Genomic DNA, 13,727 nt, shown 5'->3' with positions numbered 1-13,727 from the left:
AACGAATTTTATAATTTGACTTACGGTGCTCGTATTTGTTAATTTTTTTTTTTTATTATTATAAAGGTGGAATTTCTTCTGTACAAAATACTGTTTAAAAAGTAAATCATATTAGTAATTAGTCAGAATATTGTACTTGTAATACTATATAATATTAAAACGTTAATGAATCGTGAACGATATTTGTAAGAAATATATTTTAAGACGTTAAAAATATTGTTTTAAAAGTATAAATATATTAAAAATGATCAATTTCACCTGTTTCTTTCAATTTTCCTACTTCACCTACAACCTATCATAGACAAAATCTTTAGAAACTTCTAAGTCTTGTCATTTGTTAAAGTCATTTACATCCTCCACAGCAATATCAATATGTCAATTGTCATTACTGTCTGGTGTCTACGGACTACTTTGAAGTTTCAGTAAGTGACGCATCTTTGATTTGTTCACTATAGTAAATTATTTTCCTCATTGTAAGCAAACCAAGCCCATATTTGATAAAAGTTCACTTAACTTTGTGTTATTAGAATATACGTTGAAGAGGATTACATTTTTGATGTTCCATGGTGTTGTGTGAAAGTACTAGATAAATTAATTTCTGATCTCGTTATATCGTAACCGGCTTTCGAATAAGGTAAGTCAGTTTTTCATAAAATAATCTACAGTTTCTATTTTACACGTAATACGACACGATTGTCATTATCTTATAACAGTTGTTATTACTGTTAAAAATCGTCTTAGGAAAAAAAATAGCAATACATTTACGGAAACTATGATTACAAATTTATTATTTTTATATTATTTTTAAATACTATCTTTTCCATTAAGATAAGTGTAGATATAATTCCTAACAGCTAAGATATAATATATAAGCTATGATATAATATAGGGCTTATTATATTTTAATTAATAAATATGAGCATATATTAAAATCGACTTTGTTTCTTTTCAAATAGGTACTATTTATATAATTATCAAACTTAACGACAATTGAGTATGCTTAATTTTTGTTTAAATTTAGTCTTGTGCAGCTGTGTAAAGGAAGGCATTGTAAGAAAATAAGCATGTGTGGGATGAAATACTTTTGCTGTGCTTTTTGCCCAGCATTATGTTACGTTTTAATCCACAATACTTCAATGTGATTTGCTCATTAATAATAAAGTTGCATGAAATTTGAGTTCAATCTATCTATTTTTGTTTTTGTTATGACACATGGCAGACAGATGTGTTTGGATATTTAATATGTACTTATGACACTCACATGTAAGAGCACTGTGTCTTATTAAATTTAAAGTTTAACTGATTACCATACATAATGCCTTTGATTATTTTTATAAATAGTGAGATTATACATACATTTTTTAAAACAAATTATATCAACTATTTAGCAGTTAAAACACACTAACATACACATATTTAAAACTAGTACACATTTTTCTACATTGTAATTTCTAGTTTTAAATTTTAAATGGAATTGTTAGATGTGGAAAGCTTCAACGGGCGTGACAGCTCCGGCTCCAGCGGAAGCAGATGACTGGGAAACAGATCCAGACTTTGTTAATGATGTGACGGAACAAGAACAACGATGGGGTCCTGGTGGAAGACATGTAGAGGCTATTGAGTGAGTTGGCATTTGAGTTTTAAGAACAATGACATATGTTAAGTCTTTATAATAATTTATATTAAAACAACAACCTTGTTGGTGTACATTCTGAGTGAAATGTGAGTATTTTCATCCCTTTGATTTGAATGGAAATATTGTGTGTTTTTACACAAGTATTTGCACTATAATTTATTTTGTAAAGTATATATGTATGTATAAGTATGACCAGAATGTTAATAGTCATCTATCTCAGTCATCAGGATATTATACAATTGTATTAATAAAGGTGACAGTGTAGATGTGATCTTGTTTTTTATATTTTATAACGAAAGTTTTGTATTTGAATAGGCAGTCAAGTCAATATTACTCAATTTATAGACATTATGATGTCAGTTCGAAGAGGTGATATTTGATTAAGATTATTATTCAGTTGAAGTTAAAATGTGTCTTATTGTATGTTATTAGTGATGGATTGTGTTTAAGTTATGAGTGATAGGCTCTTTAAAAAATTGCTATCAATGTTTATATTACATGCATTGTGACTCGAAAAATTACGAAACTTTTTTTTTCAAGACATTTTTGCTTTGCAAAATTGATTGTTTCTTGAATATATTTTTTGTTAATCAAACTTTTTCTTATTATTAGAAACTACTACTTTATATGATATACAGGGTTTTCTTATTTAACTTTAATTGAATTAAAATTATCCTTTTTCATAATACATTTTAGGAGAACTAAAATTAGGTAACATTCATATGATCAGCTTCTTCAGTGCTGGACAACCATTATTTTTAATATTACTGTGATTTTACATTACTATATACAGACAGAATTCGATTCTGTTTATTTATATTTCTGGAAATCAAAATCGTTTTTTTTTTTTCAATATAATTTAAAAGAAAAAAAAATGTTTCTTATTTCATTAATCTAGAAAGATTATATTATATAGAAAATAACTTAAATGACACAATGAAATTTATATATTAATCATATACATTATTATTGCATTAACAAAAGTGCATTCGCCAAGTTAAACTGAACGATGGCGGAGAGGAAATTGCGTGGGTTTATGATAAATATAAATGCGTCTGACCCAAAAAATATTTGCAATCACCTTTTGATTGTTTTTTGTAATATCTATGTAATTTAAATATACTATACGAATACTTTGTATACATTTTTTTAAAATTACAATAGGAATTATGATAAAGGTAACCCGGGCATGCACCTCTTGAATTTTCATGTGCTTAATAGCTGTTTATAATTTACTTCGTGCTTGGAGTTTAAGGTAAACAAAGCGAGGAAACCTGCATGTATTTAATTTCAATGAAATTCTCCCACATGTGCATCTAACTCGTATTTGGGCAGTGTAGTAAAATTAATTCCAAACCTTTTCTTCAAAAAGAGAAGCGGCCTTAACACAGTAGTGGGGCATATACAGGCTGTTATTTATTAATTTAAAATATAGGGTACCAGTAAAATATATATTTGGACTGTCTCTCAAAATTAGTATCTGTAGTAAACTGTCTATGGGATCTTCTCAATATCTTTGATTTGTTATAACAATCTATATTATTTGATAGTACGCCAGAAGGTTATGTATCAGTCGATTCCATGCACACTTTCTTGTAGTTAATACATATATACCGATTTAACAGTTTAGCAATGCTTAAAGACTAAATTAATATGAATACATCACGAAATTCTCAGCAGCAACCCGAAGTTGTAGAATTTTGTGTTAAGTCTTGATATTTGGGAATCACGTATCACCAATGGTATTTTGGCAGGTTGCCATATTATGAATGTGAGAATGAGATAGAGTCGCAGTTGGTTATCCTCCGTCGACAGTAGCCATCCTCGAAATTGATAAGCAGACTGCAATTTTTTTAGCGGTATATGTACACCAAATAAAGTGCTAATTTATAATAGTACAATACGTTTCCAATTTTATTCCTCACAATAATAAACTTCAGCTGAATGGCAAATGGGCCCAATTCTATTATTTTTTTATGATATAGGCAGGCGGACGGGCATGTGGACCACACGATGGCAAGTGGCTATCACCGCCCATAGACATTGACGCTGTACATCGCCCGTACGGCACCAACCTTGGGAACTAAGATGTTATGTCCTTTGTGTCTGTTCTTACACTGGCTCACTCACCCTTTAAACCTGAATATTAATCATTGCTTTTCGGCAGTAGAATATATTTAAAGAAAGGGTGGTACCTACCTAAACCATTAAGTGAAAAATATTAACGTTTGAATACAATTTGTGCATTAACTTGTTATTTAATTTGAACTCCATATTTTGATTGATCGTATTTTTTTTCAAACAGCATGGCTAAGCTCAGAGAAGAAGTGTTTGAAGCCGATAAACAAGCGAAGCAGAAGCAATACGAAGCGGGTCCAAAGTCATCATATGGGTAAGTTGTTTTGAAAAATCGATATTTATTTGATAGTTTTTTAGTAATTTATTGAGTCAAACTAAGTAATACTACCGGACATTATCCCCTACATATATAATCTATACATATAATTAGTGTCTGTTTGTAATATTAAAATAATCGCTTTTTACTACATGCATATGTACCTATGAATACACGGCACATGTACCAAAATAACATTTTTAATTTTTAGCCTCTCTGTCTGTCTGTCTGTCGTATGTCTGTCTGTCTGTCTGTCTAATCTTTGTTGCGGGACTTTCACTGGCAGATAGCTGATGTAATAAGGAGTAACATAGGCTACAACGATAACATTTTCTTAAATTCAATCGCGAACCAAGTCGCAGGCTAGTATTAGTTTAAATATATACCAAATTACGGTACGATTATTTGTCATCAATATAATCTTGCATAGTAATATACCCAAAATCGTTGTGTATCCTTAGATATGGAGGTAAATTTGGCGTACAACAAGACAGGATGGACAAGTCGGCCGTTGGTCACGATTACGTCGGTAAAACAGAGAAGCACGTGTCGCAGAAAGATTACGCGCAAGGTATTGTATATTTTTTTATAATATATTTAGGCAGACGAGCAATGTGCCACCTGATGTTAAATGCTTGCCACCATCAAGGATATTGGCGTCTACAGGATCCAGTGCCCAGGCTTGCCTACGAATGGCACAGAATGGGAATGCCTGGAGGAAGGTGGTGCGAAGTGTACGGGAGAGCCACACGCATGGTGGTCACGATCCTCAGTAATGAGGAAACGACTAGGAAGAAGAAGAAGAGGAGGAAAAAACATTAAGCATTGTTTTGCATCGCCAATACACCGCCAATCTTGGCTTAGCTAAGATGTTATGTCCCTTGTGCCTACAGTTACATTGACTCTTTAAAACCGGAACACAACAATACTAAATATTGCTGTTTGGCGGTAGAATATCTGATGAGGGGGCGTTTCCTACCCCAAAAATCATCCTGAAAAGATCGCACATGCCAAAGTGTATGTGATATTTAATTTTTTTATTATTTTAAATCGGTTTACACAATATTACTAATTGATAAGTATTACAGTTGATAAGATTTTTTTTTTTAATTTCAAATGCTTGGTCTGAAATTGATTTTTAATTTCGTTTTTTTTAAAATAAAAATAATGTTCTTTTTTTTAATTAAAGGTTTTGGAGGTAAATTTGGTGTGCAGACGGATAGAATGGACGCTAGTGCCGTGGGCCACGATTATGTCGGTAAAGTTGAGAAGCACGCTTCGCAGTCGGATTATGCCAAGGGTTTCGGCGGCAAGTTCGGCGTGCAGACGGACAGGGTAGATAAAGTAAGTATTCATAACTTAATATACAGTTTTTTAGGCTTGAAAAAGTAATTAAACCAACATTATTTAATTGATCATTAATATTAGAACAGGTGATTCATTATAATAAGCTTAAAATATTATTATATTATAGATGTAGTCGCTCACGAAGGCGCAACCTCTTTATGTTCAAATATTATCGGTGTGCATTAGTATGAGTGACGCTCCAGACAATTCACGGTAGAGACAGCAAAAAAATTCAATTTTTATGGTTACAAGTCTGTTTTAAAGTATTTTTTAAAATTATTTTTAATAATTTTTATAAAAAAGTAATTTTTTAAATAACAATTTAATTTTTATGGTAAATCGTCTGTCACCAAACTGTGTTGCCAACTATTTCACTAAAGTCTGTGCTGTGATGTGATGGAAAAAAAGACTTTTTGAAATGTTTCAACTTTCGTGATAGATTTACAGCATTGTCCAGAATCCAATTAACTGATAGATTGTGATACGTTAGATTTTACTATATATCATGGTGATGACACTGTAGGGGTACTGGTCCCTAGCTTACTTGTTGTTACTATTCGTAGATATTTCTTGAGTATAGGATCACTTGCTTGCTGGTCGGATCGGAATGATTTTATTTCGAAAATGTGTCGATATATATACAAAAACTAGAAGTAATATTATCCAATGAAATAATTACAGTCCATATTTACAAATTCTTTCGTCCAAAGAAAACGCTTACTTTTCTACCAATAGAAAGTTACAAAATTTACAATGATAAGTATTATGATTCAGCCAATTAAAAGTTATACATTACAATTGAAAATATTTTGGAAATTAAACTACGAATTAAATGTTCGATTTTTCGACCAATGACGACGCTGCAATTTTGTATGTTCATTTCGTGTGTTGACACGAAAATCCGATAGAGCGCGATGGATAAGCGCCGTATGCGCTTGCCGATTCTCGCGTAGTATAAATTGCTCCAGAATTTGGTTTTTATTTTGATCCCCACCGACTACGTTCTGAGCCGAGGTGCGATCTCATAGGAGACACCCTCAGGACGAACGTCATTCTCGAGCCCAAAAGGGTTCACCTTAAGGCAGAGTCTTAGCACTCGCCCCAACGTTCTGTGACGCTGTAGAGGCCAGTAGGGCCAACAGCAATACTCAATCCAGATACAAAAAAAAAGGTTTTTATTTTAGTCCGAGCGCGTCTCTGGACGTCGACGCACGTATGAACAATAATGTAGAATGTAATTCCTACACTACTATCTTTCTGATCAATCGCCAGTTAATTTTTGCCTACTTTTGGAATTTAGTAGGAATTTTGATAGTCGTTGTATAGAAGAGTCGTGAAAATGTCAATTTTATTATTGAGTTCAGTTCTGAGTACATCGGGAACTCGCGTCGTCATTCCGCGTAACACGTGTGTGATGGGCCGACAGAGCGCGGCGGGCTGGGAGCACAAGGAGCAGGTGGAGAAGCACCCGTCGCAGAAGGACTACTCGGTGGGCTTCGGCGGCAAGTTCGGCGTGCAGGCCGACCGCCAGGACGCCTGCGCCGCCGGCTGGGACCACCACGAGGCCGCGCCGGCGCACGGCTCGCAGACAGGTCCGACAAACTCACTATGTCATATATGTTCTGAATTTGTTCTGTGTCAACTCTGACTCTGCTCAGTGTATACTGCGGAAGTTCCGAGCTCAGACTAGTGTAGTGTGCACCGTGCATTCATTACCGCCTCCGGCCGGTCCGCCCGCAGACCACTCGCGGGGCTTCGGCGGCAAGTTCGGCGTGCAGAGCGACCGGCAGGACGCGTGCGCGCTGGGCTGGGAGCCGCGCCCCGCGCCGCCCGCGCACGCCAGCCAGACCGACCACAAGCGGGTGAGCGCCGCCGAGCCGCGGGCTGTTCGCGGTGACAGGCGAATAAAGCCCGCTCCGTCTGTTCAGGGCTTCGGCGGGAAATTCGGCATCGAGACCGACAGGGTGGACAAGTGCGCGCACCGGTTCGACGAGGTGGAGAGAGTCGGCAGCGGCTACACCAAGCAGCGGCCGGACATCGGAGCCGCGAAACCGTCGTCCATCCGCGCCAAGTTCGAGAACATGGCCAAGGAGAAGGAACAGGTACCCTACGGCGTTTTGCAGATATCGTTTATTGCAAAACTGTTGCATGGATGGCACACGTGGGTCGTGAAACATTTAAAATTGTGGGGAGTGATCAAGAATTATAATTATATATGAGATTTGATAATTTTTCTCATTCATTTGATGTTAAGGTAGCTCGGTAGATGGGCTACCTGTTGTTAAGTGGTCACTATCACCCATATGTATTACATGGGCGGTAGTGACCACTTAACGATAGATGGGCGATACCACAGCGGCACTAATCTTGTTAACTAATTACTGACTCACTAAGATGTTATGTCTCTATTATTACCATCCGGAACACAAAAGTACTAAACGTTGCTGTTTGACGGCTCAATATGTACACGACAAACACACTTGCACAAACCTCTACCACATACCGGATTATTTATTTTGATTATAAATTATCTCATTAAATAGTTTTTTTTTCACTCGCCTTGATGATTATACCAATACATTATATATGGAAATTAAAATAAAATGAATATAATATTGTTTATATCTAATTTATTGTTTATTAATAAACTTTGTCACAATATACAGGAGGCGCTACAATCGGTTCAGCGGATAAGACAAGAGAGGCAGCAGTTGGACAAGAGTCTCTCAGAAAAGGTGATTTTTTTATATGAATTATTACCATAAATTGGACGATGGAGTTGACCCTTTATATATTAATATTTCAATAATACTAATCTACGGACTAGTCGAACATTTAATTAAAAAAATTGAATTCAATTAAAGTATCTTTTCTTATCTTTCTCAAATGAATATGTCACACGGTAAGCAAGTAATAAGTTCGGTGATCGGGTTTCGTATGAAGTTTTCCAATGCAAAAAATGCCTCGCTTATTAGGCTGAAGACCCCGAGAACTTGGATTCAAGTTCCACGTTGGGTCGACAAAAATAATTAAAATTTTCTGTAGATAAATTTATTATTATATTAAACTTGTAAAAATATATGTAAGGTAGTACGTAACTGCTTGTTCTTTACAGTGTTACATCACTAACGATAATTTTTTATTTCATTTTCGATGAAATAGATCTATAGGGAAAATAAGTTCGACGTACGTTACGGGTGTAGACAGTTAGTTAAACTTTTGATTTTTAAAGGAAAAAGAACGCGTGGCGAAGGAAAAAGACGATCCAGAAGAGTTTAGGGAAGAACAGCCGAGCGCAAACGCAACAATCGCTCCGACAAACGCAACAAACATACCGACAAACGCAACAAAAGTCATGCCGACGAACACGAAAATGATGACACCCACAAACGCATCCACAATCAAGAAGACTGAAGAACAAATTAACATTACACCATCGACAGCAGACGAACCAAAGATTCAACCGACGGAAGCGAAGCAAGTCAATCTACCGGATGTAACTCTAGTCGGGGAACCGAAAGAAGAGGAAGTTAAGGAAAAGGAAGAAGTGAGTAAATTCAGCTGCTAAATAAATGTGCAGTTGTGTCTTGGGCGTGCTAAAAGTTAAGTACTAGCACGTAAAAGTTGCTCCGATGAGGCTATTAACGTATATCTTAATACAAAACTAAGTTAATTTGTTTTGTATGATATATATTTATGATGAAGTAGGTTGTCCCAGCTTGTTTTTAAAAAACATGACGTCAGCATTGCTGATTTCTGAGCTGCTATAACAAAATTGGGTGGGGGTACTGTTCACTCAATATAACATCTATTTATGGACGCTAACATATATATATGTGTGTGCGGCATAATTAAAATAATATACATGATATTATTGTTGTATATATAGAATTTAACAGGGCAACTGTAACTATGAAACTGGTATTCTGTCTGTGGTAGTCTGTGGGTTGGTACATTACTTAAACATAGAGTAAAAAAGTAAAAGTAAGCTCGTCCGGCAGGTGGCGCGCCAGCCCACCATCGTGGTGTCGCCGGTGGGCTGGGAGGGGGAGGCGGAGGCGGAGGGCGAGGACGAGGACGGCTACACGGCGCGCGCGCTGTACGACTACCAGGCCGCCGCCGCCGACGAGATCTCCTTCGACCCCGACGACCTCATCACCAACATCGTCATGGTGAGCTCTTACTTTACTCTTCGAATAAACACTTTTAACTGGCACAATCTGTCAGGATATCACCATTGGTGCCTTACTTTGAGAACTCAATCATAAAATTTTAAAAACCGGCCTTATACACAATTTTGATGCGCGTATCGTTTAAAAATATAATTACTATAGTCAATATTGCATATCACTCTGATATTTCACAATCGTATTCTGTGGTGAGTTCCGAGTTAGTAATTTAATTGGGTGAATAATATTGACGCCTTGCGTATTTTCCAGATCGACGAAGGTTGGTGGCAAGGCTTGTGCAAGGGCGCGTACGGACTGTTCCCCGCCAACTACGTGCAGCTGCAGGACAAATAACTTCATTATCATTCGTTCACATTCCTTTCATTCGACTGTATAATTGTATTATACTTGTGTACGATGTGTTTAAAATTGTGTCTTAATAGGTAACCTTCTAAGGTTTTTGAAATCGAAAAAAAATGTATATTGTTTTTTTTTTATTTGAGACATTAATGTTAGTTGTTAACTGACCATGGCTTAAAAATTTAAATCGATTATAAATTTTAATATGACATACGTTAAAACGATTAGAGATTTATTAAAAATCGATTTAGCAATAAATAAATAAACTATGTATTAACGAAATTGCGTACTTTATGAACGTAGAGATATTTAAAGTCAAAAATATGAAAAAAAAAATGTAAACTATTAATATGGAGCAAATACGTTTCGATGCGTCCTTCTAACGTTGTCATAATATTTAACGAATGGTTAGTACATCAATAATCGATCATTTTGAATTACGAGTATCTTTCCTATTCAAGTCACACATAAACGCGACTTCGAAACTTACGTTTTGTTATAGGGACGCTTTTCAGTTACGACTCGTAGACAATTCTTCAATCTGTATACAAAACGAATCGCTTATTGAATATCGTAACCAGGCGCTAGTCGACTCGAAATTGACGAAAAAATATTTTTAATAACACTTGAATTTGGAAAATGAACTTTAACAACAAAATCATAAGAGCGATATTTATTGGTTTAGAGTTTAATGATAATTATTATTGCTTTTCTTTTTAGTCATGAAAGATGTAAAAATCTGATTCAATAGTGTCGAGCGAATTTGTACTTTATTTAGTAAATAATAGGATTTTTTGAATATATTTTTTTAATTATATACGATCAATACACTTTGATCGGCTAGTTTAACTGACATAATAACAAAGGATGCTTTTTTAAATACATTTTTCTATATTATAAATAAAGGAATATAATTATATATTCCAAACAATTTTATCATTTATATAATATTGTATAGAATTTTAAATTTAATTCATACTTATATTAATGCATAGTCTATATACATTTCGACAATACATATTTTTTAAAATACATAACTAAATACTAAACGCTCATTGGTCGTCTATCGCGTCATCGGGTGATTTTAACCAATCAACAAACAGAAGTCATTTGGTATTGAATTATAATAAACTATATATATTCGTTAACTATGGTTTCTCCAATCTCCAAAATGTATGGAAATATATTCATATAATTTTACATATGACAATACGTTAAAAATGTTGTAAGAATTAAGCTTAACGCTGGTTTTTGAAATTATGATCAATGTGAGATTTATTAATCTGCCTAAATACTAAACGTTCATTGGTCGCCTGCCGCGTCATTAGCTGATATCTACATATCACAATTAAGTTTAAAGTTGAATTGATTAATCTGACTTTGAACACCGTCTCAGACACTGGAAGTAAGTATATTAGAAGAAGCTAGTTTTGTAGTAAGTTTATTGTTTTTTTAACACAAAACGCAAATCGAATGTTCTAGATCGGAGGCGTAGATAACGATTATTTTTCTAGATAAATATTAATGTAGAAATTAAAATAAAATATTTAATTCTAATTACAATAAATATAATGACGTGACACGTCTAGAAAAAATAGAACGCATACTGGTATTATTGATGTATGTTACGTTATATATATCATAGAGGAAACCGTCGTCTTAAAAAATGTCGAGGATTTCTTGATAAATAAAACAATAAAAATGATATAAAATGAAAGAAAAAAATGTTCTTACTAGTATATCATACCATTCTCAAATATATTGTCATTTCTTCGACGCCATCTTGGATTAGAATGAATACTTTTACATCAACCTTAAAACTTATATGTACGCTCAATAATATATAACTATTGCATACGAGATGCTCACTACGCGACCTTAATACTTTTAGATGAATGAATTATTTCGATTTAATGTGGTTAATGTCATAATCTGTTCAGTCATCGTTCATTCATTTATAATTTCAGTCAATCATAAAAATTACTGAATATTTTGATAATGAACTGATTCATCACTCATTAAGTCACAAAGAAACTTAATAACAGAACTAAATATAAATTAATTCATTACTTCATTCGTAGATAACTAAATTATTATCATATGCTTTTAGATTAAAAAAGTGTTGTGAATATACTGCCTGTATAATAAAAGCATTTCTGAAATGAATGGACGCGATCTAAACTATATTTCAACGAAGAGTGAGGTGACATTTAAAGAGGTTTTAATGTTGAAAAAAATCAATAATAATTTTTCTATATACATACATATTTTTTGTAATTATTAATAAGGATCGATGTCTTGATATTAATAATAGAAAATTAGGAATTGTAATGAATACAATTTCATCATTTATATTGTTCTTTAAGTTTGAATTTATATAGTCTGTTTCAATTTTTTTTTAAATATGTGTTTACTATTGCCGACAAATTAAAAAAATATAACTAAGGTAGCATTTTTTTATTTTATTGTACGAATGGACATTATTCTAATTTTATATAATACGGGTGCTTATAAATCAATTTTTATAAATATCAAAAGAAAATCATCATTGTTTATGGAATTGTTTATTTTTTTTTTAGATGTATTTGAAACAGATTATATATTTTTATTTATAAATAGTATTTTTTGAATTTTCGTAAATGTAATAGCTATATTTTAATGCTTATTTTGCATTTCTGTATATTCGATTTTTTTTTTAGTATTATCGTTAGGATAAGCAAATATCGTTAAAGGTAACGACACATATGACATGTAACCTCAATGTAAGGAATTAACGATGAACGTATTGCCTAATTGTAAGTATTTTATGGACAAATTATTTTATTGTGAAAGTTAATGATGTTTTAAACATTTTATATAATATAAATTAATTAATAAAATGTTAAAAATGTTTCAATTTGTTTTATTTTATAATGATAATGTTTTCCACTTGTTTTATAGCTCATTATATATTTTTGGTTTAATTAATGAATAAAATTTAAAATCATTAATCGTTTCATTAATTTAATACATATTTATACACGATACACACATTCACGGTAAGACAAAACAAAAGATTATCAGGTGATCCAGGGAAAAAAAATGGTATTTGAGTATTGTTATAATGCCTACAATTTACAATTTTGAAATATTTGGTTTCATAGTCTTCCTTCTATGTCTATAGAGCTCAAAATCAGTTAACGAAATGTCTGTCGAATTTTTTTTACGTTTACGTCACGACGATTCGAATAAACGCAACTGAACGATTAGTACATGACTTAGTAGTGCTTATATTTCTTTTTTACATTTTCCAACCTACATCTCTCATGAAGTTTCTTTAAATATAAGAGGCAGACGTGAGCAAAATATTATACTAAATATTGTTATAAATTTGAATCGCTATAACTCAAAAAAACGCTTAGACATTGTACTTTTAATAACGACTAAATCGATTCGCATTGATCTGATCTTGAATCATTATTTATATTAAATATGTGCAAATAATATAGCGAAATTTTCGCTTGCTTTATTTGATTGAATTTGCGCAAAGTAATGTCACCATTTACTTACCAACATAAGTAAATGGCGACATTACTTAGTAGTAGGGCGTTATACAAGCTTATCTGGGTAGATACCATCTACACATTTGATATTATCCCGCCAAACAGCAATACTTATTATTGTTGTGTTCCGGTTTGAAGGTTGAGTAAGCAGTGTAAGTAACTACAGACAACTTCCACTCTCCTAAGCTTAATGGCGCATTAGCGATATAAGGAATGGTTAATATTTCTTACGGGGCTAATGTGTATGGACGGTGGAGATCACTAATACGACTCATACT

The 13,727-nt window shown here is 33.4% G+C and overlaps 1 protein-coding gene across 1 annotated transcript; it reads left to right on the top strand.

Moving 5' to 3' along the window:
* The first annotated feature begins 403 nt into the window (after positions 1 to 403).
* Positions 404 to 12,799, top strand: LOC113401626 (src substrate cortactin). Its single transcript, XM_026641613.2, has 12 exons — positions 404 to 634; positions 1,482 to 1,621; positions 3,942 to 4,028; positions 4,493 to 4,602; positions 5,221 to 5,375; positions 6,805 to 6,970; positions 7,119 to 7,240; positions 7,307 to 7,480; positions 8,045 to 8,113; positions 8,611 to 8,925; positions 9,380 to 9,550; positions 9,818 to 12,799. The coding sequence occupies exons 2-12, from the start codon at positions 1,482 to 1,484 to the stop codon at positions 9,899 to 9,901; spliced, it is 1,593 nt and encodes a 530-aa protein (XP_026497398.1). The 5' UTR covers positions 404 to 634; the 3' UTR covers positions 9,902 to 12,799.
* The last annotated feature ends 928 nt before the right edge of the window (positions 12,800 to 13,727 follow it).

Source organism: Vanessa tameamea, chromosome 20, assembly GCF_037043105.1.
Source record: "Vanessa tameamea isolate UH-Manoa-2023 chromosome 20, ilVanTame1 primary haplotype, whole genome shotgun sequence".
Taxonomy (NCBI): domain Eukaryota; kingdom Metazoa; phylum Arthropoda; class Insecta; order Lepidoptera; family Nymphalidae; genus Vanessa; species Vanessa tameamea.
Note: the sequence above shows the minus strand (reverse complement) of the source record. Positions and strands in the feature narration are given on the sequence as shown.

Excerpts from the sequence above, each read along its gene's own strand:
- LOC113401626 (XM_026641613.2), top strand. The coding sequence starts at position 1,482 with ATGTGGAAAGCTTCAACGGGCGTGACAGCTCCGGCTCCAGCGGAAGCA. Across the intron at positions 7,481-8,044 it reads TGGCCAAGGAGAAGGAACAG|GAGGCGCTACAATCGGTTCA; the intron begins GTACCCTACGGC and ends CACAATATACAG. Across the intron at positions 9,551-9,817 it reads TCATCACCAACATCGTCATG|ATCGACGAAGGTTGGTGGCA; the intron begins GTGAGCTCTTAC and ends CGTATTTTCCAG.